This window comes from Scyliorhinus torazame, chromosome 16 (assembly GCF_047496885.1).
Source record: "Scyliorhinus torazame isolate Kashiwa2021f chromosome 16, sScyTor2.1, whole genome shotgun sequence".
In the NCBI taxonomy this organism is placed as follows: Eukaryota; Metazoa; Chordata; class Chondrichthyes; order Carcharhiniformes; family Scyliorhinidae; genus Scyliorhinus; species Scyliorhinus torazame.
In genome coordinates this window covers 188,031,580-188,058,687 of record NC_092722.1, presented here as the reverse complement: position 1 = coordinate 188,058,687, position 27,108 = coordinate 188,031,580, and the positions used below count along the sequence as shown (strand labels likewise).

General features: G+C 51.5%; 1 protein-coding gene across 2 annotated transcripts in view; it reads right to left on the bottom strand.

Moving 5' to 3' along the window:
* crtac1b (cartilage acidic protein 1b) overlaps positions 1 to 27,108 on the bottom strand; it is a 401,398-nt gene that overhangs the window by 235,722 nt on the left and 138,568 nt on the right. For both annotated transcript variants that reach the window (XM_072479631.1, XM_072479632.1), the window contains exon 4: positions 22,242 to 22,378. In XM_072479631.1, the coding sequence (XP_072335732.1) occupies positions 22,242 to 22,378 (137 nt within the window). The remainder of the gene's footprint in view (positions 1 to 22,241; positions 22,379 to 27,108) is intronic.

The window sequence follows — 27,108 nt, the reverse complement described above, 5'->3', positions numbered from 1 at the left end:
ATGAAGTGCAGACAGGCAGTGATTGACACACAGGATGACCAGTAAGCACACAGCACAGTGCAGCCAATCACCAGACAGGACATCACCACTATAAAGCCAGAGGGCACTAGGTTTCCCGCTCTCTCGGGACCCAGCCACTGAGACAGTCAGAGTCCACGAGCTAGCACAGTGCAAACACCATGCGGTAGCTAGTGAGTCTGGTCAGGCTAGTACAAGGTCTCCAGTCAGTTCAGTATAGTGTCGACCCACAGTTAAATATGTATGTTAGTTCTATCGTTCAATAAAACCGTGTTGGATCTTCTACAGTGTTAGAGGTCTGTTTCTCGCATCCCTGCATCAAGTGCAGTCCACACCGAACCGACCTGCCTAACACATCAGGACCGGTGACAGCCAATTTGTGCACAGCAAGCTCCCACGCACAGCCTCATGGTGGTGACAGAACATGTTGCAGTGATGATGATTGAGGATAAATATCAGAACGGGCACTGGACACAATTTCTTGGCTTTTCTTCAAGTTAGCGTGGAACTTTTTACATCCACCTAAAAGAGACCCGGTTTTGCAGGACATCTGAAGGTTGGCACTTTGAACGGTGCAGCAGCACTCAGCCTGGATTTTACACTGAGGTTTCTGGAGTGGGGTGGGGGGGGGGGGGGGTTGAACCCACAACCTCCTGACTTCGGGGTGAGAGGGCTGTCCACTGAGCCACAGCTGACGCAGGAGGGCAAACAAATATTTAAATTCATCCCCTTGTCTTTACTCGAGTTCCTTATTGGATGGAGACTAAGATCTCTCCGGTACATACTCGACAAAACCACTCTTCCCTCGACCCAGGGGTTAGAGAGCTCTCGGTGGATGGATCACAGCCACGCCTGACGTCCTCCTGCACAGTGCAGCAGAGGTCTCTGAGCAGGGAGTGGACATCCTCCAGAGACGACATGTGGGGGGGGGGATTTCCATGGCATGTTTCCCAGTGGCAGGAGATGGCCTCCCGTTGGCCAGCAGCAGGATCACCTGGGCCCGCCACTGTCAATCGGATTTTCCATTGAATTCACACCAAGCCATCGGGAAGCCCAAGGCGGTGGGGGGGGGGGGGGGGGGGGGGGGGGGGGGGGGTCGCCGTCGCAGGACCAGAAGATTCCGCTGGCAAGAACTGTCAGAAACCCCCCCCCCCATTACCTGTCCCCAGACTGCAAAGTGAGACTAGTACCTGCCTAACTGAGCGTCACAGCTGCAATCAGCACTGACTCTACACAACACATTGAATCACGGCGACGATATTCAGCCCACAGAACCTGCTCCATTTTGCGATTAGTTTGCGAATGATCTGTTGCCCAACTCCATTTTCCACCCACTGCTCCATCGCCCTTCAACCCCTCACCCAACAAAACATTGATCCCAGTCTTTGACCCTCACCCTCCGCCATTTGCCGCCGTACGGAGCGAGAGCTCCAGATTACCACTTACCTTTGCATGAAGAAGCGACCTGTGACACAAGCCCCTACCGAACTCTAACATTAAGGTGTTAGAAACAGAAAATGCGGGAAATACTCAGCAGGTCAGGCAGTATCTGTGAAGGTAGGTCAATGACCTTTCATCAGATCATTGGGCAGCACGGTAGCACAAGTGGCTAGCACCGTGGCTTCACAGCGCCAGGGTCCCAGGTTCGATTCCCCGCTGGGTCACTGTCTGTGCGGAGTCTGCACATTCTCCCCGTGTCTGCGTGGGTTTCCTCCGGGTGCTCCAGTTTGCTCCCACAGTCCAAAGACATGCAGCTTAGGTGGATTGGCCATGCTAAATTGCCCTTAGTGGCCAAAAAGGATCGGAGGGGTTATTGGGTTACGGGGCTAGGGTGGAAGTGAGGGCTTAAGTGGGTCGGTGCAGACTCGATGGGCCGAATGGCCTCCTTCTGCACTGTATGTTCTATGTTCATTATTAAGGAGACCTGCCTCTTATTTGAGATTTACTATTAAAATTTAAATTAGCAGCACGGGATCTGAATCCATATCTCTGGCATTGCAGCCAGGCGTCGGAATTATGTGTCTGGGAACATTAGCAATAGGGCGGCACGGTAGCACAGTGGCTACCACTGTTGCTACACAGCTCCAGGGACCCAGGTTCGATTCCCAGCTTTCGTCACTGTCTGTGCGGAGTCTGCACGATCTCCCCGTGCCTGCGTGGTTTCACTCCGGGTGCTCCGGTTTCCTCCCACAAGTCCCGAAAGACGTGCTTGTTAGGTGAATTGGACATTCTGAATTCTCCCTCCGTGTACCCGAACAGGCGCTGGAATGTGGTGACTAGGGGCTTTTCACAGTAACATCATTGCAGTGTTAATGTAAGCCAACTTGTGATAATAATAAAGATTATTATTATATACTACTGCCCCCACTAATTTATTGACATTTATTGACTCAAATAAAGAATGGCTATTTGAGCCACATAGAACATAGAACATAGAAAATACAGCACAGAACAGGCCCTTTGGCCCACGATGTTGTGCCGAACCTTTGCCCTAGATTAATCATAGATTATCATTGAATTTACAGTGCAGAAGGAGGCCATTCGGCCCTTTGAGTCTGCACCGGCTCTTGGAAAGAGCACCATACCCAAACTCAACACCTCCACCCAACACCAAGGGCAATTTGGACATTAAGGGCAATTTATCATTGGCCAATTCACCTAACCCGCACATCTTTGGACTGTGGGAGGAAACCGGAGCACCCGGAGGAAACCCACGCAGACACGGGGAGGACGTGCAGACTCCGCACAGACAATGACCCAAGCCGGAATCGAACCTGGGACCATGGAGCTGTGAAGCAATTGTGCTATCCACAATGCTACCGTGCTGCCCTTAAGAACAAATAAATCTACACTATATCGTTTTACCGTCATCCATGTACCTATCCAATAGCTGCTTGAAGGTCCCTAATGTTTCCGACTCAACTACATCCACAGGCAGTGCATTCCATGCCCCCACTACTCTCTGGGTAAAGAACCTACCTCTGATATCCCTCCTATATCTTCCACCTTTCACCTTAAATTTATGTCCCCTTGTAATGGTGTGTTCCACCCGGGGAAAAAGTCTCTGACTGTCTACTCTATCTATTCCCCTGATCATCTTATAAACCTCTATCAAGTCGCCCCTCATCCTTCTCCGCTCTAATGAGAAAAGGCCTAGCACCCTCAACCTTTCCTCGTAAGACCTACTCTCCATTCCAGGCAACATCCTGGTAAATCTTCTTTGCACCTTTTCCAGAGCTTCCACATCCTTCCTAAAATGAGGCGACCAGAACTGTACACAGTACTCCAAATGTGGCCTTACCAAAGTTTTGTACAGCTGCATCATCACCTCACGGCTCTTAAATTCAATCCCTCTGTTAATGAACGCGAGCACACCATAGGCCTTCTTCACAGCTCTATCCACTTGAGTGGCAACTTTCAAAGATGTATGAACATAGACCCCAAGATCTCTCTGCCCCTCCACATTGCCAAGAACTCTACCGTTAACCCTATATTCCGCATTCATATTTGTCCTTCCAAAATGGACAACCTCACACTTTTCAGGGTCAAACTCCATCTGCCACTTCTCAGCCCAGCTCTGCATCCTATCTATGTCTCTTTGCAGCCGACAACAGCCCTCCTTACTATCCACAACTCCACCAATCTTCGTATCGTCTGCAAATTTACTGACCCACCCTTCAACTCCCTCATCCAAGTCATTAATGAAAATCACAAACAGCAGAGGACCCAGAACTGATCCCTGCAGTACGCCACTGGTAACTGGGATCCAGGCTGAATATTTGCCATCCACCACCACTCTCTGACTTCTATCGGTTAGCCAGTTCGTTATCCAACTGGCCAAATTTCCCACTATCCCATGCCTCCTTACTTTCTGCATAAGCCTACCATGGGGAACTTTATCAAATGCCTTACTAAAATCCATGTACACTACATCCACTGCTTTACCTTCATCCACATGCTTGGTCACCTCCTCAAAGAATTCAATAAGATTTGTAAGGCAAGACCTACCCCTCACAAATCCGTGCTGACTATCCCTAATCAAGCAGTGTCTTTCCAGATGCTCAGAAATCCTATCCTTCAGTACCCTTTCCATTACTTTGCCTACCACCGAAGTAAGACTAACTGGCCTGTAATTCCCAGGGTTATCCCTAGTTCCTTTTTTGAACAGGGGCACGACATTCGCCACTCTCCAATCCCCTGGTACCACCCCTGTTGACAGTGAGGACGAAAAGATCATTGCCAACGGCTCTGCAATTTCATCTCTTGCTTCCCATAGAATCCTTGGATATATCCCGTCAGGCCCGGGGGACTTGTCTATCCTCAAGTTTTTCAAAATGCCCAACACATCTTCCTTCCTGACAAGTATTTCCTCGAGCTTACCAATCTGTTTCACACTGTCCTCTCCAACAATATCGCCCCTCTCATTTGTAAATACAGAAGAAAAGTACTCGTTCAAGACCTCTCCTATCTCTTCAGACTCAATACACAATCTCCCGCTACTGTCCTTGATCGGACCTACCCTCGCTCTAGTCATTCTCATATTTCTCACAGATGTGTAAAAGGCCTTGGGGTTTTCCTTGGTCCTACCCGCCAAAGATTGTTCATGCCCTCTCTTAGCTCTCCTAATCCCTTTCTTCAGTTCCCTCCTGGCTATCTTGTATCCCTCCAATGCCCTGTCTGAACCTTGTTTCCTCAGCCTTACATAAGTCACCTTTTTCCTCTGAACAAGACATTCAACCTCTCTTGTCAACCATGGTTCCCTCACTCGACCATCTCTTCCCTGCCTGACAGGGACATACATATCAAGGACACGTAGCACCTGTAATAATCATAGAATTTACAGTGTAGAAGGAGGCCATTCGGCCCATCGAGTCTGCACCGGCTCTTGGAAAGAGCACCCTACCCAAGGCCCACACCTCCACCCTATCCCCAGAACCCAGTAACCCCACCCTACACTAAGGGCAATTTTGGACACAATGGGCAATTTATCATGACCAATCTACCTAACCTGCACACCTTTGGACTGTGAGAGGAAACCGGAGCACCCGGAGGAAACCCACGCACACACGGGGAGGATGTGCAGACTCCGCACAGACAGTGACCCAAGCCGGGAATCGAACCTGGTACCCTGGAGCTGTGAAACAATTGTGCTATCCACAATGCTACCGTGCTGTTACAATGTCATGGGGACATTACTACAAGAGAAATCATTGCCTTCAGTGGAGGAGGCATCTGAATTAAAGGGATCTAAGTGACCATGTGGGACATTGAATCAAATGCAGTCTCACAATTCATGTTGGAGGCTCAACTCATGAGGTTTCACAGCAACTGTGACATTATACAAGGAGGATGAAAAATCACAGCAGCGGTCTTCTCCTCAATCACACCGCGAGCTCCTTCTCTTTTCCCAAATGCCCTCAGCCTAGCAAGAGGCAGAACGCGGCTCGGGTGTGTGATGAGGAGGTGACGCGCGCACAAATAATTCTGATGGACTGTCGCATTCCCAGCTGCATTGGTTCTCCCCTCCAAGCTCCCCGACATGTCCATGCACATCCAATTCAGCCCTGACCTCCTCCACCGCTGACAGCATCGAGCTGACCTGCGGCGTCTCCGGGTCAGGAAAAGGGTCATCTCGGAGCTTGGGAGGTGGAAGGGATTTTGAGTGCAAGCAGCAGAGAGCGTGAGTAAAATCTGGCTGGTGTCTTCATCACATTGTGGCACTAATTACTCGAGATTCATATTCAAGGCAGCGAGTGACTGTGCCTCACATCTTTCACTGTCCTGTTATGCAATTTGACAGATCTTGAATTTCTATAAAAAATGTTTGCAGAGATAGGAACATCTGTCATCCAATTTCTGGTTGTTATGCGACTGTAATGCCTGTTCAAATTCGCAATCAAGAAGAATGATTCTCAAAGCTCTCTTTTGAATCAATTCCATTTCTATGTCGACAGCTCTGCTGATGAACTATGTCGCTCTCCAGCAGGATGGATGCTTACTTCCAAGGGAAACATCCTATGGATTACATACAGAATCATAGAATCCTTACAGTGCAGAAGTAGGCCATTCGGCCAGTTGATTTTGCATTGAATCTGATTCCGAGAATCACGAGGCCCACCCTATCCCCGTAACCCAGTAACCCCATCAAAACGTTTTGGACACTAAGCGGCAATTTGGCAGGGCCAATCCACCTAGCCCGCACATCTTTGGACTGTGGGAGGAAACTCACACAAACATGGGCGGCACGATAGCACAGTGGTTAGCACTGTTGCTTCACAGCGCCAGGGTCCCGGGTTCGATTCCCGGCTTGGGTTACTGTCTGTGCGGACTCTGCACTTTCTCCCCGTGTCTGCGTGGGTTTCCTCCGGGTGCTCCGGTTTCCTCCCACAAGTCCCGAAAGAAGTAATTGCGAGGTGAATTGGACATTCTGAATTCTCCCTCTGTGTACCCGAACAGGCGCCAGAGGGTAGCGACTAGGGGATTTTCACAGTAACTTCACTGCAGTGTTAATGTAAGCCTACTTGTGACACTAAGTTTTATTATTATTATAAAGCGCAAACTCCACACAGTCACCCAAGGCTAGAATTGAACCCGGGTCCCTGGCGCTGTGAGGCAGCCGTGCTAACCACTGTGCCACAGTGCCGTCTACATATGGTTTTGATTATGGGTATCCTAACTGATGAGCTGTTGAACATAATTTCTTTGTGCCGTATATTTCTAAAATCTTTCCCTTTTGAATCAGTTCTGTCCCTTTCTGGAATATTGAGTCTTTTACGAAGGGAGGTGTTTTCTTATCACCATGAGGGCTTCTCCTCCCCCTGTTTTAGCTGTGCTGGCATCACAAAAATAATATCCGTATTCCACCTACATTTATCTGGGTAATTCTGGCTAAACCAGGAACCAACTGCCATGACGGTAGCCCTGATAAAGCAAACATTGAAGAGTAAATAATCTAAAGATGAGTCTTGAAGGTTTCCATTGATGGGGCGATGACTATTTGCCGCTTGTTCCATTGTGGGGTTGTCCTGGGGAAGACAGATTGTTGACACACTGGGCGTCATTCTCCGACCCCCCGTCGGGTCGGAGAATGGCCGTTGGCCGCCGTGAATCCCGCCCCCGCCCCCGCCGAAGTCTCCGGTACCAGAGATTGTGCGGGGGCGGGAATCGGGCCGCGCCGGTTGGCGGGACCCCCCGCTCAATTCTCCGGCCCGGATGGGCCGAAGTCCCGCCCAGAAATTGCCTGTCCCGCCGGCGTAAATCAAAGCTGGTATTTACCGGCGGGACCAGGCGGCGTGGGCGGGCTCCGGGGTCCTGGGGGGGCGCGGGGCGGTCTGACCCCGGGGGGTGCCCCCACGGTGGCCTGGCCCGCAATCGGGGCCCACCGATCCACGGGCGGGCCTGTGCCGTGGGGGCACTCTTTTCCTTCTGCCTCCGCTACGGCCTCCACCATGGCGGAGGCGGAAGAGACTCACCCCACTGCGCATGCGCGGGAAACTGTCGGCGGCCGTTGACGCTCCCGCGCATGCACCGCATTTCCGCGCCTACTGGCGGGGCACCAAACGCCATTTCCGCCAGCTGGCGGGGCGGAAATCCCTCCGGCGTCGGCCTAGCTCCTCAATGTTGGGGCTCGGCCCCCAAAGATGCGGAGCATTCCGCACCTTTGGGCCGGCGCGATGTCCGTCTGATTGGCGCCGTTTTTGGCGCCAGTCGGCGGACATCGCGGCGTTGGGGGAGAATTTCGCCCACTGTCTTGGTAACAAAGGGGGGGGGGTTCTCCCATCCCGCGCCGTCGCGTTTTACCATGGCGTGAACGGGCCGACAACTAATTCACGCTGCTCCAGCTGCTGATCCCGGCGCGAACTGGGCGCCGCGGGGTCCGTGCATGCACAGGGGGTGCCGGCGCCAACGCGCGCATGCGCAGTGGATTCCTTCAATGCACCGGCCCCGGCACAACATGGCGCAGGGCTACAGGGACCGGCGCGTAGGAAAGGAGGCCCCCAGCCAGAGAGGCCGGCCCGCCGATCGATGGGCCCCGATTGCGGGCCAGGCCACATCGGAGGCCCCCCCCCCCCCTGGAGTCGGACCCCCCCCTCCCCACAGGCTGCCCCCGACCCTTCCATGCCGAGTTCCCGCCGGCTGAGGGCGGTGTGGACAGCGGCGGCAGGACTCGGCGTTTTCCCGGGCCGAGGATCGGCGGGCCGGCCGCGTAGAGCAGCCCGCGACCAGCGCCGCGCCAACCACGCCGACGCCAATGGCGCCTGGCGCGGGGATTCTCTGGCCCAGCCCCGGGCTGAGAGAATCCCGCACATGGTCTTTGTAGTTTGTGTGGATGGCCACCTCATGTTTTTTGTCACGGCCGAGGGCACCAGGTATTTGATTCTGTCAGCTCCCTGGCAAGCAAGAGATCGCAGCTCAGTCATCGACTCCATTGGCTGGGGTACCCTGCCCATGCTGACCCTGCCCATGCTGACCACATGGCGCTAATAACAGGGGTGGGCAACAAGCGTTGATTCTCCCGCTCCTTGAAAGCATAAAGGAATCGTGGCAGGGATCAAAATATCCTCTTTGAACGGAAAGTCTGGACAGGAAGATTCCTCCATCTCGATGCAGAGATGTATTTCACCCCCATTCCTGGAAGTGTTTTACCGCGGAGAAACGGTCCCTCTTGTCCACAATCAGGCTCCCATGTTTCCCATGGAAACAGGTCTTCTCGGCAAAAAATGTTGCCTCTGGGGAAAGTGCCCCTCTGGTGAAATTTCACTCGGACAAGGTTCCAAATGCACCTCTAGCCAACCGACTCACCGTCTTCATTTACCGAGATATTTCCTATCATAAAACATCTTATTCCTATTCATTTACAGAGCATTAGCAGCGCAATACGAAGAATCGTTTTATATTTTCATTAATACTGATTACAAGGGCAATACCAATTTGCATCCTAATGAAACAGTATGTAGTTACAATAACGGTGTGAATTAGGATTTTAATTACCACATTAGCATGTTAAAGTGGTTACAAAATCTAGTGGGAGTATTGTTTGTTCAAAATATCCCTTCTTTGTCTGCTCAGGAATTAACGTGGATCAAAAATGTTGAATAATTCTTTGGGGGTTTTGTTGTATTGTGTTTGCCTTGGCACAGTGGGTTCAGACCAGCAACCCGACAACATCGCAGACAGACTAATCCGAAACCGGACTCACTGGGGTTGCTAATCATGTGGGCATTCTGCCGCACTGAAAAGCTACACGAGGTGAGAAGACTGAATGGCAAAGAGGGAGCACAGTGCGACACAAGAGACAATCTCCATATTGATTCATCAGTGTAGCTGTGTCGGCAACTAAACCAGCAACCCAGATTTTGTCAGTCCCACTGTTGTGACACTGAATTTAATAAATGCAGCAATTTGCGGGCTCACACTGGAAAAGTAAGTGACCGCGAGAGTTCTGGATTGTCCTTAATATCCACTGGATCACGAATGCCCTTTACGGGAGACATGTTGCCAGGTCTCTGGCTCTGACCTACAGGCGATCAGTTTAAACAATGTGGCTGAATCTTAACATCCTCTGGAGAAGTTTACAAAGTACGTCAGTTATACAAACAGTTGACACTCGACGGCCAATAATTGCCCGGACAACATTTATAAGGGCCTCCTTCTGCACTGTAACTATGATTCTATGATTATGTACATCTCCAGTCGTTCCTTTGGGTCTTCTCTAGTCAGTGCCTGACTGGCTGACTCTATTTATACAAAGGCACATGGACAGTGTTCATAGAATCATAGAATCCCTACAGTGCAGAAGGAGGCCAGTCGGCCCATCGAGTCTGCACCGACCCTTCGAAGGACCACCCTAGCTAGGCCTCATCCCCCACCCTTTCACTGTAACCCCACACAAGCTTTGGACGCTCAGGGGCAATTTAGCATGGCCAATCCACCTATCCTGCACATCTTCGGACTGTGGGAGGAAACCGGAGCACCCGGAGGAAACCCACGCAGGCACGGGGAGGACGTGCAGACTCCACATAGTGACCCGAGGGCCGGGACTGAACCCGGGTACCTGGCGCTGTGAGGCAACAGTGTTAATCACTGTGCCACCGCGCCGCCCCTTAAGAATCCCCTACCCCTTTATCAGGGAAGCTCCTAATCTGCAAGCTCCATGGGGTAGTGGACCATCCCTACCCCGTAAGACCCGTGCGGGTTATAATAACCACCAAACAAGAACTATAAATACAACTTTTCCAAATCCCAGTTCCAAAGAGTAAGTGACAAAACAAAGCAAGTATTAGAGGTTCGTGACGGCAACCGTGTGATTGAACAACTTTTAGCAGGAAGCTACGGGAAGGTCAGGATAAGTATAGGGTCGTGAGCCCTGAGAAGGAGAACGAGGAAAGATTCATTTTGACACTGCGCTTTACCCCAGCTCCCAGAAACACGTCAAAGCACGTCAAAGTGCTGTGATGAACGGTTACTGCCTTGTCATCATGTAAGGTGATGTCCCCTTTAAGACCGGGCTTGGAACCCTGGGGACTCCGCCTCTGGCTCCGCCCATCTGTGAGCCATATATAAGGGGCTGCCTTGTGGGCTGTGCAGCAGTTAGCACATGTCTCAGTTCTAGCATAGTTCTTAGTCTATTAAAGCCTTCTTTACAGTTTACACTCTAAGCGTCGTTATTGAGGGTACTTCAATTTATTAGACTAAACTAGATTCAGGATGGGCGCAGGCCTAAAACCAGAGAAGCTCAACCTGGAAGCACGGACGCCGGAGACAAAGGAAATTTTTAAATACTGGCTGAGGTGCTTCGAGGCCTACCTGGACTCCGCAGAGATTCCCATCCTGGGGCCACGCAAGCTGAGTCTACTCCACGCCCGGGTGAGTCACAGAATCTCCGCCACGCTTGAAAAGGCGACGACTTATGAAGAGGCGGTCGCGTTACTCCGCAAGCGGTTTGTCGAACCCATCAACGAGGTGCACGTCCAGCATCTCCTCTCTACCTGCCGGCAGCGCTCGGGGGAATCGCTAGACAAATTCGTCGAGAAACTCACCGCGCTTGCCAGGGACTATGACCATCAGGATGTGACAGGGTAAGTCCATATGAGCCTGCACATCAGAGACGCTTTCGTGTCTGGCATCCGCTCGACCTACATCCGGCAGCGGCTGCTCGAAAACGTGGCAAAAGACCTCCAGGACACGCTAACGCTCGCCTCCTCGCTGGAGGTGGCCTGACATAACTTGGGCACGTACCCCGCGGACTCTGCGAGCCCCCCCGCACCGGACTTCCTCAGACTCAGCCGTATTACAGGCCTGCGCCATGCGGCGACCCGCTCACCATGGCGGCACACCGTGCTACTTCTGCAGACAGGGCCAGCATCCACGCCCACGCTGCCCAGCCCGCTCTGTGATCTGCAGCGACTGCGGGAAGAAGGGGCATTTTGCGAGGGTCTGCCTGGCCAGATCCAGGGGCCAGAAAAACAAAGAACAGCCGGCCTGAAAATCAGGCTCTCAGGTCCGCAGGCCTCGCAATGCGGCTGCTCACTGACCCGACACGCCCCCTTCTGACGCGTCATCAGCCTCGTGCGAATCATGGGAGCGGCCATCTTGTCGGCGGCCATCTTCTCGACCCGACACGTGCGACCGACGGCGGCGGCCATTTTACGAGTCCGACTCGGCTGAGGACTCGGTCTACCCGCGAGTGGATGCGATCACCCTCGACCAAACTCGGCCAAAACACCTGCAGAATTCTATGATGCAGCTCCAGGTCAACGGGCGCGACACTGCATGCCTCTTCGACTCCGGGAGCACGGAGAGCTTTATCCATCCTGAAACGATAAGGCGCTGCTCCCTACGCACCCATCCCGCATCCCAAACCATAGCCCTCGCATCTGGGTCCCACTCGGTACAAGTCAAGGGGTAATGTATTGCAAATCTCTCGATCCAGGGGGCCAAATACACCCGTTTCAAATTTTATATCCTCCCTCACCTCTGTGCCCCCATGCTGCTCGGACTGGATTTCCAGTGCAGCCACCGAAGCCTGACACTGAAGTTCGGCGGACCCTTGCCCCCCCCTCACGGTATGCTGCCTTGCAACACTGAAAGTCGCACCCCCCTCGCTATTCGCTAACCTCACTCCTGACTGTAAGCCCGTCGCCACCAGGAGCCGGTGCTACAGTGCCCAAGATATGACTTTTATCAAGTCAGAGGTCCAGCGTTTACTGGGAGAGGGGGTCATCGAGGCTAGCAACAGCCCTTGGAGAGCGCAAGTGGTGGTAGTCTGGTCCGGGGAGAAGAAACGGATGGTCGTGGATTATAGCCAGACCATAAACTGATTCACGCAGCTTGATGCATACTCCCTTCCTCGCATCGCGGAAATGGTAAATCGGATCGCCCAATACCGAGTCTTTTCCACGGTCGACCTCCAATCTGCCTACCACCAGCTCCCCATCCGACCAAAAGACCGCCCCTATACTGCCTTCGAAGCAGCCGGCCGGCTCTTCCACTTCCTCAGGGTCCCCTTCGGTGTCACAAATGGGGTCTCCGTCTTTCAAAGGGCGATGGACCAAATGGTGGACAAGTACGGTTTGCGGGCTACATACCCGTACTTGGACAATGTCACCATCTGCGGCCATGACCAGCAGGACCATGACGCTAACCTCGAAAAGTTCCTCCAGACCGCCCGAGCCCTTAACCTGACCTATAACGAGGAAAAATGCATTTTCCACACCACCCGGCTAGCCATCCTCTGCTATGTCGTGGAAGACGGGATCCCAGGTCCCGACCCCGACTGCATGCGCCCCCTTAAGGAACTCCCTTGCCCCCGCAGCCTCAAGGCCCTCAAACGGTGCTTGGGGCTTTTCTCTTATTACGCCCAGCGGGTCCTCAAGTATGCGGACAAAGCCCGCCCACTCCTAAAGACCATCATTTTTCCCCTCTCGGCTGAGGCTCAATTGGCCTTCAACCGCATCAAGGCCGACATCATCAAGGCTGCTATGCACGTGTGTGGACGAAACCATTCCTTTCCAGGTAGAGAGCGGTGCATCAGACATCGCCCTGGCTGCTACCCTCAATCAAGGAGGCAGACCAGTAGCGTTCTTCTCCCGAACCCTCACCGCCTCCGAGGTTCGACACTCTGCAGTCGAAAAGGAGGCACAAGCCATTGTGGAGGCTGTGCGGTGCTGGAGACACTACCTAGCCGGTAGGAGGTTTACCCTCGTCACCGACCAACGGTCGGTCGCCTATATGTTCGATAATACGCAACGGGGCAAAATAAAAAATGATAAAATTTTGAGGTGGAGGATCGAACTCTCCACCTACTCGTACGATATCAAATATCGTCCAGGGGAGCTCAACGAGCCCCCAGATGTCCTGTCCCGCAGCACATGTGCCAACGCGCAGGACGACCGCCTGCAAGCCATCCACAATGACCTCTGCCACCCGGGGGTTACCCGGCTCGTCCATTTTATCAAATCCCGCAACCTACCTTACTCAACCAAGGAGGTCAAGGCCATGGTCAGGGCCTGCCAGATCTGTGCGGAATGCAAACCGCACTTCTATCGGCCAGACAAGGTTCGGCTCGTGAAGGCCTCGGGTCCTTTGAGCGACTGAGCGTGGACTTCAAGGGGCCCCTCCCGTCCACCAATCGTTATGCCTATTTCCTCACCATTATCGATGAGCTCTCCCGTTTCCCATTCGCCATTCCCTGCCCCGACATGACCTCAGCCACCGTGATTAAGGCACTGCACAGCATCTTCACCCTGTTCGGTTTCCCCGCTTATGTCCACAGCGACCGGGGTACATCGTTCATGAGCGATGAACTGCACCAGTATCTGCTCAGCAAAGGCATCGCCTCGAGCAGAGCGACCAGTTATAACCCGCGGGGAAACGGGAAAGTGGAGAGGGAGAACGCAACAGTGTGGAAGGCTGTCCTTCTGGCCCTGCGGTCGAGAAGTCTCCCAACTACTCGCTGGCAGGAGGTCCTACCCGATGCCCTGCACTCCATTAGGTCACTCCTCTGCACGGCCACGAATGAGACCCCTTACAACCGATTGTTTGTCTTCTCCAGGAAGTCTACCTCTGGGGTCTCGCTTCCACCTTGGTTGATGGCTCCGGGACCTGTTCTTCTCCGGAGGCACACGAGGAGCCATAAAGCGGACCCCCTGGTTGAAAAGGTCCGACTGCTCCACGCCAACCCCAGTTACGCCTACGTTGAGTACCCCGACGGCAGGCAAGATACGGTTTCTCTCCGGGATCTGGCACCCGCTGGATCCTCCACGCCCCTTCCCACGCCGCTCCCCTGCAGGACCCGACGCCCCCTACAACACACCCCCTTCCGGTCCTTGGTGAAAATCTACCGCACGCCCCCCCTTTACACACCCCGCCGGTGCCGGCACCGCTACCCCCGGCCCTGCCTAGTTCCCCTGCCCCGGCCCGGACCAAAGTTCCGACTGCTGTGCTCCCGGATGTACCCTCAACCGGGACGTCCGTGCCCGCCACACCACCACCCGAACTGAGGAGGTCGATGAGGACGATCCGGCCACTGAGACGGATGGACCAATGATGGCACTTCACCCCCGCCGGACTCTTTTTTAAACAGGGGGTGAATGTGATGAACGGTTACTGCCTTGGCATCATGTAAGGTGATGTCCCCTTTAAGACCGGGCTTGGAACCCTGGGGACTCCGCCCATCTGGGAGCCATATATAAGGGGCTGCCTTGTGGGCTGTGCAGCAGTTAGCACATGTCTCAGCTCTAGCATAGTTCTTAGTCTATTAAAGCCTTCTTTACAGTTTTCACTCTAAGCGTCGTTAATGAGGGTACCTCACGTGCAAAAATACGTTGAAATGCAGTGCAGAAAGGTTAGGTGTACACAGCAAGACCCCATTAGCAGCAGCTGTTGTGAAATTCATCAATCTGTCTTCCATGACATTGGCTGAGAGGGATGCTGGCCTGGATGCTGAGATGACTTAGCTTCTTAAACAGTGCCAGGGATCGCCTGTGGCCACCTGGATAAACGGACAGTTTAGCATCTCACCCCAGCGAGGATCCCGTACCAGCTGATGCTCAGGCAGTAAATCTGTGGAGCCACTGTCAGCTTTTTGAGCCATGTCCTAAATTTCTCTGCTCTCTCTCAGAGGCACCTCGTAAAGGACACCAGGAGCCAGGCCCTTATCTCCAGCCCTGAAGACGGCTCAGACGGAGGATGCTATAGAAACCCGTGCAGGAGATCCGACACAGCGTTCACCCATACTGTCATGTGAGAGTACCTTTAAGAAATGGGTGTTTATAAATGGGTGTGTATACAAATATCTGTGGTGAGAGTACCTTTAAGAAATGGGTGTTGACTACTGCAGTGATGTCAGAGAATGGGTGGAGCTGGGCTGTCTGTCAGCTTTTTACTTTCGTTTTAGGCTGTTTGCTGCAGGGTGTGTTTTAGTTTTGTTTTCAGTGTTGGAGCTGAAGCCAGACAGAGCAGGTGTACTGCTGTTCTCTCTGCCATCAAAAGACTATCTCTTGATCATTTGGTGAATTCAGAATTATAAATGTTTTCAGTAGTGACTTTAACCTGATGTGCTTCTGTTAAAGGTTTATGTTTTTTTCTAAGTCTTCTGGATGTTAAAAGGACAGCGTAAGCATTACTGAGTGTTGTACTCTTTGGGGGGTTGTATTTGAATTAATGGTTGCTAAGGTGTTCGCTGTATGTTTTAAAAAGGTTAACTTGAGTTCATAGAATAAACATTGTTTTGCTTTAAAAAATACATTTCCATTTCTGCTTTACCACACCTGTACAGTGGGCCGTGTGCTCCCCGTAACACAATCTGGTAAAAGTTGTGGGTCAGGTGAACTCCATGATACACTTTGGGGTTCTCTAAACCCTGACCCATAACAATAACCTCCACCAACATACAGAGAAACACCTCGGCGAGACCTCATTGTCGTGTTCGGACACCGGACGACAACCCCAAACATTTTTTATTTTATTTTGTAAAACTGTGAGGAAAGGACACTTCACCCCAGGGGTGATGACTCTGACCAATAGATACCTTTTATATTAAAACAAAACTTTAATTTAAACACAGAATTAATCACAATAACATCACAGAAATATTTGAACAATTATCAGTTCAAAAGTCCTTCAACACATGGAAAAACCGAAACTTACTATCTATGTCTGCTACTAACGCTAAGTAAGCAACCCAATCCAATTCAAATGCAATTTATAAATACAATTAACAAACAGATTACTTGCTCATCTCTGTAGAGACTGTTGGAGAGGATGCCTTTCAAGAGCAGAACCAGTACACTTCTGCTCAACCTGACAGTGCTTGACAAAACTGCTGTTCAACTTAAAGTCCTTCTGTCTTGTCAGACTCAAATCCGATGGCAAATTGCAAAACTACAGACAAACCTGGCTCCTCCCATCATCTGTATCCCTCTAAGATTTCACATGACCTGCTTGGCTATGTCTAAATACAATCCCTCATAAATGATCTACTCTCCAGTGAATCTTCAGCAATCAAAGCAATATTCCATTTGCTCTTTATCTGCAATCAAGTAAGTGGTTGAATGAAGTATGACCTTACCTTTTATGACTCCTTAATTACAGCTTTAGCAGACATGCTGCCTGTATGTTAAACCAGAGACCTTTAATATTGCTGCACCAAATATGAAATAGGATATGCAACAATTTCTATATTCATCACACTAGAGCAGCCTCAGGGTCACCATCTGCTGAGCACAATGCGCAAACTGGTCCACAGCAGGCGGAGCCAGGGACATCCAAGGTTGCAAACACTCGGAGGGGTGCTGGAGACCGGGTTCTGCTGAGTTTGAGTCAGAAAGCAAACCTCCAGACTCGGTGCAAAGGCCCCCTCCCCGCCCTCCGATCGGCCCGCCCCTCCGACCAGGGCGGCCGCGGACTAATTCCGCAGCGGTTGGGGGCGTAGAGGGCCTCTGGCACTGGTCCCAGGTAGGTCTTAGGCAAAGCAGCATGCTCCCAGAGTACGCCGCTTTTCCGGGCCCACAGAATCGGGGAACCGCCCGTTTCCTTGCAGGAAAATGGATTCTCCGGCCCGCGCCCGCCATGATTTTGGCGTCAGGGTGCAGAGAATCCAGCCCACTATTCTTCACCCCCACTAATCCGAAGCAGCCCTTCCACCCCTACAACGCCCCTCCCCTCCCCCCCTGCTTTCCCACCAACCAACCCGACACATGACCAACTGCAATGAGATTGCTTTGGTCAGGCACTTGCTGTGCTGCCTAGAAGACAAGGAAAATTGGAGCAGGCTGTTCCTGTTGCCTTTCGGCCCCTCGAGCGTCTCCGTTGTTCGACTTGATCATGCTGATCTCCAACCTCAATGTGATTTTCCCCACTCTATCCTCATCTTGAATATCTAGAAATCTATCCATCTCTGCCCAGAATACAGCTCGGGGTTAATGTTTAGTGAGGGAGTCAGATTATTTCAGCGGGGGGGGCAAACATTCCAGCACCATGGTCCTCAGCAACTTGTCCAGTCACCCCAACATAAATACCTGGTGATGGTGTGAAACTAGAACCTTGCCACTGATAGGAATGTGCCGTCTGGCCAGGCTGTGGTGCAGCAAATCCTGGGCAGTAACTAAGGCATCCAGTCTGTAGGCAGATTGCGCTTGCGGTAGTCCTCCTTCAGTCTTGATTCCATTAGTGGGCAATCCGTAGTGCTGGCCTGTTTGAGAATATGCTGCATAGACTGCTGGCTGCTGCATGCCTGAATACTGGGTTTGTCCAGCATGAGCTGTCATTGGCTGCACTGCTGGTGTGGAAACAATGTGTGGATATAGCTGTGGTGAATATTGATGTATTCCTCTTGGGCTGTAGCCGCTGCTTGTTATTACTGACCCAGTGTAATTGTTAAGTGATCCATCTCCTGTCGTTGTGGCATCTGCTGTCACCCTGAGCGTGCCATCACTGAGGTTGTGGCACTCCCTGTCTGGAGTAAAGTCCGGCTTACATGAATCAGAGTCGGCGTTTGGTTGCTTCCCATCTGGAGTCTGGTCTGTTTTAACTGAGTCAGTGTTGGTTTGTTGATGCTCCCCGTCCGGAGTCTTAGCAGGTTCACTGGAGTCAGCTGAGATTTCTTGAAGCTGCACGTCTGGAGTCGGAACATGCAGGAATGCATTGACTTGTGGAGAGGTTCGAGTGAATGAGGGTGGACGTATCGTGGTGTCACCGGAGTCACCAGTGGTCTCACAGTGATCGTCAAGTGCCTCTGTACACACTAGCTGAGGTCTGTCACTTTGCACATGTTGCATGGGAAGTGGGATGCTGTCTTCACTCGTCTCACATACCGTGGGTAGAGCCTCAGTAGCTGCTTGTTGTTCACTTGGGTTGGGTAAATTGTCAGAGTCTTCATCTGGTGGTGCAAACAATGTGGGTGGACTGTCATTGGCTTGCTGTTGTCCTTCATTTGGGCTTGGACTGTCATTGTTGCTTTGTTCTTCACTGTAGCATGATAGCCCGTCATGCTGTGCACTGGAGCGTGGTAGACTGCCATAGTCTTCTTGCTGTTTACTTGAGCATGGCAGACTTGCATCATCTGCCGCTAGTTGGTCAGAGGAGGTTGCTAGACCCTCATGGGCTTGTTCCTGCAAGGACTGCGCTCTGGAGTCTTGCGTTTCTTCTATCGTGGAGTCTGTCCTCGAGCTCGCTGTGGAGGCTTGTGACACTGGAGTCACTTCTTGTTCATGCAACAACCGCAGTGTGAGTCTTGCATGTCTTCTTTCGTAGAGTCGGGAACCCTGAGCGGTGCGTGAACCATGCTCTGTGTGGCAGCAGGCCACACTCTGTGGGCTTGTACTGCTCTCTGTCTCTTGGTTTCAGGCTGCAGCATCATCCTGCACTCACGAGTCGGGATGTCATATCTGCCGGGCTGAAGATCCTCAAATCCGAAGAACGAATCCGGGTCTGCATCGGATTCAATACGGGGGTCGCCAATGTGCAACACCGCTAGTTGCGGTTCGGATTTGGTACTGGGGTAGCCTCCCAAGGTGAAAGGTTCGTCCGTGTCATTGTCTTCTAGGACCATATCATCACTGTTTGCGTCAGAGTTGGCATTGGGCTCGCGAGGTTCAGAGAAAATGTAAAGGGCGGTATCGACGTATTCAAGGTCGGAATCATCGGTTTGGGCATAGGTAACTGCTTGTTGCAGGGTTCTTCGGAGGTTAATTTCATTTCCCGGTTCAATTTGAGGCATTGTGCTGTCATCCCAGGTGAAGGAAGGTTGTATTCCGGCTTTAAAAGATATTTTCTTTGATTTGGTACATTTCCCCTTTAAATGGGCGTGGTCGGGGGCCTCTGACATCATGACGCATGTGACGTAGCGCGAGGAAGCGATTGCGCATGCGCAGATCGCTGTTCCCTTACCGATGGCCGTTTTCGTGATTGCGCATGCGCGGCGTCTTGCGCGGTGTCTTGCGCATCCGTAAATGGACCTTCCCGCTCTGTGCGCTTCTCGCGCAACTGCGCAAGTGCAGTCGCTGTAGAAAGATGGCCACCGACCAAAATTGTTCTCTGCTCCGGGATCTCGGCCTCGAGGTGAGTACTGGCGCTTCTCTTACCTTTTATTGCTGGTTGGAGTGTGTTTTCCTCACAGTATTTGCCGAATCTGTCCAGGAGGTCACTCTTGTTTTGCCCTTGGAGAACTTGATTTTTAAAAAGATTTCTTCTGCTCTGGCACCGGCGATGCTGAGGAGAAGCTCTGTTTTTTCAGGATCGGCCACTTCTTCTAGTTCGGCTGCCACAAGCAAGATTTCAAACATTTGCCGGAATACCTGCCAGTTTTCGCGGAGATCGCCGTGGCACTGGAGCTGCTGCGGAACCCGGATCTCGAACATCTTGCCTGGGTATTGCTGGTTGTCACTGTACACTGAGGTATGGCTATATGGATTGAAACAGTTCACTTCTGGTACCATGATTTGTTATGTTGTAGGTGTAACAAAAGCGGCTTCCTTGTGGTGCACTTGACAAAGGAAGGTTCAGACGTGGAGATAACTTCAACACGTTTATTCAACTATTTACACTTCTATTACTCAGGTTTGACACTACTGCTAATCCTACTATAGCTACCCAGACTGACTAACCAGTTGCTGCAATCCACGTGGTGGGTGTCATATTGAATCAACCCTGTGTCGGTCCTCACTGACTGTCTCCACTGGAAAGAGGCAGATCATGTGTGTGGTGTCCTTTATATATGTGTTGGTGTAATGCCCCCCTGTGGTTGTGTCACCTCCTTGTGTATCGTGAATGTCCATTGGTCGTCTCCTATCTAACTGATCTATTGGCTGAGTGTGTGTGTATGATGCTTCTGCTGCTCCCTCTAGAGTCTAGCTAGCCTACATGCATTTACATTGATGCACATCGCCACACGGTGTGGATGGGTGATTCTGGCAGGGGGTCCTTTATAATGAATAGCCATGCCTTTCAAATGTATTCAATCTGTCTCCCTGGCATGGCACAGCAGGAAATGCATGCCGCCACTGAGTCTGGAGCAGACGGCGGGAAACTGTTTTTATCGGAGGTAAAACTGGGCTGGGATTCTCTGAGTACGCGACTAAGTATTGACGCCGGCGTAAACACCGGAGTACTTCATGCCAGTGTCAATGAGCCTCTTGGCCCAGTGATTCAGTTGCCCACCGGGGTCCAGCGTGGCGCGAGAGTGCCCTGCGCTGCTCCAGCTGCTACATGCGGCCCTGCACTGCTCGCCGCGGGTCCGCGCATGCGCCCGGCGGCTGCTTGCACGCTGGCGGTACGCAACATGGCGGAGCCACGCAGCGGCCCGGCGTGGAGGAAGGTAGGCCCCCTCCAGATCGCGTCGCCTGCCAATCTGTGGCCCCCGATCGTGGGCCCGGCTGTCGAGGAAGGCCCCCCCCCCCTCGGACTCTTAACTCCCCCCATCTCCCCCACCAGGACGGCCACCGCGGCCACGGGTCCGGGCTCCCGCCGGGTGGAACCGGTCACCGGAGAACCGCGTCCCGGCTTCGGACCGGCGTCGCGGGTCGTCTCGGCATCATCCCCGATTCTGATGTTTTTCCATCCCGCAACATTCTCCGCCCTCGCCTGCCTCGGTGCCAGCTTGGGAGGGAGCAGAACGTTTGGACCTATGTGAGGAATTTTGTTGTGACTGACTTTATGTGTAAACAGTCAGGAGGCAACAGAGTTACCAAACCCGCGTGTCACAATAACTGGGAAATGCCAAATTCCTTCCCACATGTTGGTGAGTAAACACTGGGCCACTCCACATGGTTTACACGGTCCTCGCAAGACACCATTCAGCTCTCCCAACCTCAACTCGGTTGACCCACCTTTGCCGCATACTTTGCAAACCCTTACACAGCACGCATCTACCCACCTCAGCCTGGAGACCGCCAATTGTCCCAGCACCCTCAGGGGCACAAAGTGCCAAGCCTATTAAAAATCATGAGGTGTCTGGGCAGATTAGAGAGGGAGAAACGGTTCCCAATGGTGAGCAGATCGGGGAGCAGCGGAGACACAGAATTAAACTGATTGACAGAGTGACTCGAGAAAGAGGAAAATCTGGGCGGTGAATGGTTAGTGTCTGGAATGCTCGGCCTGAAGAGAGTGTGGTGGAGGCGGAGTCGATCGCGGTGTGAAAATACAAACTAAGGTCACAAACTCATAATTTAACCACCTCAGTCTTGGTATCATTCTAATAAATTTGCAACGCACCCAGTCCGAAGCCAGTACCTCTTTCCTGAGCTGTGGTGCGAGCTTGGAGAATTCTCACGGATTCCTAGGCCCAGCCCCTGTTCTGCTGAAGCCCAAGATATCTGTGCTCTTCAAACTCTGGCCTTTTGCGCACTTGTGATGTTGCTCACCAAAGGTAGTCATATCTGCAACTTACTAAAGCCCTACGTTTGGGAACACCCTCCTTAGCCTCTCTGCCTCGCTAAGTCTCTCTCTCTCTCCTATATGACCCTCCTTAAAATCAACCTCTTTGAGTGAGCTTGATCACTGTCTTAATATCTCCTTACGTGGCTCCTGTGTTAAATGTTGTTGCACCCCGTGAAGCACCGCACTGCATCCAAATGCCATATAAATGCAAGTTGTTGTTGCTGTGGAATTGGGAATAATGAGAGATGAGGGAGGAATGTACGGTGTTTCTGTTTGGTTAAGCACAGCTGACCAGGAATGCAGGCCCCACACTAGAGTACAACACAACACTCTGGGAGTTCCTTTACCTTCCGGTCCACACAGGCTACAGACCGACCAGCAAAACGGTTCGCGACGTCTCTGTGGACGTTGACCTCATCACTCAGAATGTCTTCCCACCTTCCGTTTCGAAACTTGAAGAGTTTATCAGTGTAGGTGCTCATGCCTGGAAGAAGAGGTAACAGTCATCAAAGGCAAACTGAATGATTTCATGATCCATATTATTCCCTAGACAGGTACAGCGCCGGATTCGATACAGAGTAAAGTTCTCTCTACACTGTTCCCATCAAACACTCCCAGGACAGGTACAGCACGGGGTTAGATACAGAGTAAAGCTCCCTCTACACTGTCCCCATCAAACACACACAGGACAGGTACAGCACGGGGTTAGATACACAGTAAAGCTCCCTCTACACTGTCCCCATCAAACACTCCCAGGACAGGGAAAGCACGGGGTTAGATATAGAGTAAAGCTCCCTCTACACTCCCAGGACAGGTACAGCACGGGGTTAGATACAGAGTAAAGCTCCCTCTACACTTTCCCCATCAAACACTCTCACGGCAGGTACAGCACGGGGTTAGGTACAGAGTAAAGCTCCCTCGACACTGCCCCCATCAAACACTCCCACGGCAGGTGCAGCACGGGGTTAGATACAGAGTAAAGCTCCGTCTACACAGTCCCCATCAAACACTCCCAGTACAGGGAAAGCACAGGGTTAGATACAGAGTAAAGCTCCCTCTACACTGTCACCATCAAACATTCCCAGGGCAGCACGGTAACACAGTGGTTAGCACAATTGCTTCACAGCTCCAGGGTCCCAGGTTCGATTTCCGGCTGGGTCACTGTCTGTGTGGAGTCTGCACGTTCTCCCTGTGTGTGCGTGGGTTTCCTCCAGGAGCTCCAGTTTCCTCCCACAGTCCAAAGACAGATTAGGTGGATTGGCCATGCTAAATTGCCCTTAGTGTCCAAAAAGGTTACTTGGGGGCTGCTGGGTTGCGGGGATAGGGTAGATACATGGACTTGAGTGGGTTGCTCTTTGTAAGGGCCGGTGCAGACTCAATGGGCCGAATGGCCTCCTTCTGCACTGTAAAATCTCTGATTCTATGACAGGTAAAGCTCCCTCTACACTGTCCCCATCAAACACTCCCAGAACAGGTACAGCACGTGTTAGATACAGAGTAAAGCTCCCACTACACTGTCCCCATCAAACACTCCCAGGACAGGGACAGCACGTGTTAGATACAGAGTAAAGCTTCCTCTACACTGTTCCCATCAAACACTCCCAGGACAGGTACAACACGGGGTTAGATACAGAGTAAAGCTCCGTCTACACTGTCCTGATCAAACAATCCCAGGACAGTACAGCACAGGGTTAGATACAGAATAAAGCTCCCTCAACACTGTCCCCATTAAACACTCCCAGGACAGGTACAGCATGGGGTTAGATACAGAGTAAAGCTCCCTCTACACTGTCCCCAACAAATACTCCCAGGACAGGTGCAGCACAGGGTTAGATACAGAGTAAAGCTTCCTCTACACTGTTCCCATCAAACACTCCCAGGACAGGTACAACACGGGGTTAGATACAGAGTAAAGCTCCGTCTACACTGTCCCCATCAAACAATCCCAGGACAGTACAGCACAGGGTTAGATACAGAATAAAGCTCCCTCTACAATGTCCCCATTAAACACGCCCAGGACAGGTACAGCATGGGGTTAGATACAGAGTAAAGCTCCCTCTACACTGTCCCCAACAAATACTCCCAGGACAGGTGCAGCACAGGGTTAGATACAGAGTAAAGCTCCGTCTACACTGTCCCCATCAAACAATCCCAGGACAGTACAGCACAGGGTTAGATACAGAATAAAGCTCCCTCTACACTGTCCCCATTAAACACTCCCAGGACAGGTGCAGCACAGGGTTAGATACAGAGTAAAGCTTCCTCTACACTCTCCCCATCAAACTCTCCCAGGACAGGTACAGCACAGGGTTAGATACAGAGTAAAGCTCCCTCTATACTGTACCCATCAAACACTCCCAGGACAGGTACAGCACGGGGTTAGATACAGAGTAAAGCTCCCTCTACACTGTCCACATTAAACACTCCCAGGACAGGTGCAGCACAGGGTTAGATACAGAGTAAAGCTTCCTCTACACTCTCCCCATCAAACTCTCCCAGGACAGGTACAGCACAGGGTTAGATACAGAGTAAAGCTCCCTCTATACTGTACCCATCAAACACTCCCAGGACAGGTACAGCACAGGGTTAGATACAGAGTAAAGCTCCCTCTACACTGACCCCATCAAACACTCCCAGGACAGGTACAGCACGGGGTTAGATACAGAGTAAAGCTCCCTCTACACTCTCCCCATCAAACTCTCCCAGGACAGGTACAGCACGGGGTTAGATACAGAGTAAAGCTCCCTCTACACTGTCCCCATCAAACTCTCCCAGGACAGATACAGCACGAGGTTAGATACAGAGTAAAGCTCCCTCTACACTGTCCCCATCAAACTCTCCCAGGACAGGTACAGCACGGGGTTAGATACAGAGTAAACCTCCCTCTACACTGTCCCCATCAAACACTCCCAGGACAGATACAGCACGGGGTTAGATACAGAGTAAAGCTCCCTCCAGACTGTCCCCATCAAACACTCCCAGGACAGGTACAGCACGGGGTTAGATACAGAGTAAAGCTCTCTCTACACCATCCCCATCAAACACTCCCAGGACAGATACAGCACGGGGTTAGATACAGAGTAAAGCTCCCTCCAGGACAATTTCACTTTAGTATTGAGTATTCACGGTGGTGAAATCAAGAACTTTGTGGTTTCGAGGAAAAGGCGCAACGGAGGTTCTACAAGTCATCTGGCAGTGATGTCGCAGTTTGTAATGTCGTCGTTTGCTATCTTGGTTCAGTGAATTGTATCACCTTATCTGAAAATCTACTTTATATTTCATGCCATGCAATCCGTTCAATCAGATCCTTGCAGTGAGAAGAGTAATCATTTACTACGTCAGATGATTTATTTTCAGTAATCCCTCTGCTTCAGAATATGAATCATTGGCTACAGACAGAAACTGAGACGAATGCATTGATCACCTGACTGTTTAAAATTTAGTTTGGAAAGTTTCATTGTCTGGGAATACTCCGTGCTATTTAAACCTGGCAGTGTAGTTCAAACAGTTGTGATTAGTATACTGAATCAAATCAAAATAAACTTATTTTCTGCCTGTTCTCCCAAGTTCACTCTCACTTGTTCAGCTGTGTGGCCACAAAGCAATTTAAATTGTACAGGGCCGTGCAATGCACAGGCTCTACATGTGAGAGATACATTAGAGGGAGCGTGCTACCATCTTAATCTTCCTCCTTATTCATCTCTCAAGTAAAGAGACAGGAGAGGAAAATATCCTTGGATCAATCTAGCCCATGCCTTATGATTCTTGTGCATCACAATTTATAATCTCCCAGTACCTGTGATCCCCTGGGAGAGACAAAACCCCCAGATCAATACCCATTCATTTTAGCAAAATAACTGGACAGGTACCACATGGGGTTAGTTACAGAGTAAAGCTCCCTCGACACTGTCCCCATCAAACACTCCCAGGACAGGTACAGCACGGGGTTAGATACAGAATAAAGCTCCCTCGACACTGTCCCCATCAAACACTCCCAGGACAGGTACAGCACGGGGTTAGATACAGAATAAAGCTCCCTCTACACTGTCCCCATCAAACACTCCCAGGACAGGTACAGCACGGGGTTAGATGCAGAGTGAGGCTCCCTCTACACTGTCCCCATCAAACTCTCCCAGGACAGGTACAGCACGGGGTTAGATACAGAGTAAAGCTCCCTCTACACTGTCCCCATCAAACACTCCCAGGACAGGTACAGCTCGGGGTTAGATACAGAGTAAAGCGCCCTCTACACTCTCCCCATCAAACACTCCCAGGACAGGTACAGCACGGGGTTAGATACAGAGTAAAGCTCCCTCTACACTCTCCCCATCAAACACTCCCAGGACAGGTACAGCACGGGGTTAGATACAGAGTAAACCTCCCTCTACACTGTCCCCATTAAACATTCCCAGGACAGGTACAGCACAGGGTTAGATACAGAATAAAGCTCCCTCTACACTGTCCCCATCAAACACTCCCAAGACAGTACAGCACAGGGTTAGACACATACATAGATACATAGAAGATAGGAGCAGGAGGAGGCCTTTTGTCCCTTCGAGCCTGCTCCGCCATTCATCACGATCATGGCTGATCATCCAACTCAATAGCCTAATCCTGCTTTCTCCCCATAGCCTTTGATCCCATTCTCCCCAAGTGCTATATACAGCCGCCTCTTGAATATATTCAAAGTTTTAGCATCAACTACGTCCTGTGGCAATGAAATCCACAGGCTCACCACTCTTTGGGTGAAGAAATCATAGAATTTCCAGTGCAGAAGGAGGCCATTCGGCCCATCGAGTCTGCACCGGCTCTTGGAAAGAGCACCCTACTCAAGGTCAACACCTCCACCCTATCCCCATAACCCAGTAACGTCAGTAACCCCACCCAACACTAAGGGCAATTTTGGAGACTAAGGGCAATTTATCATGGCCAATCCACCTAACCTGCACATCTTTGGACTGTGGGAGGAAACCGGAGCACCCGGAGGAAACCCACGCACACACGGGGAGGATGTGCAGACTCCACACAGACAGTGACCCAAGCCAGAATCGAACATGGGACCCTGGAGCTGTGAAGCAATTGTGCTATCCACAATGCTGCCGTGCTGCCCTAGAAATGTCTCCTTATATCTGTCCAAAATGGTTTACCCTGAATCCTCAGACTGTGACCCCTGGTTCTGGACACACCCATCAATGGTAACATTTTCCCTGCATC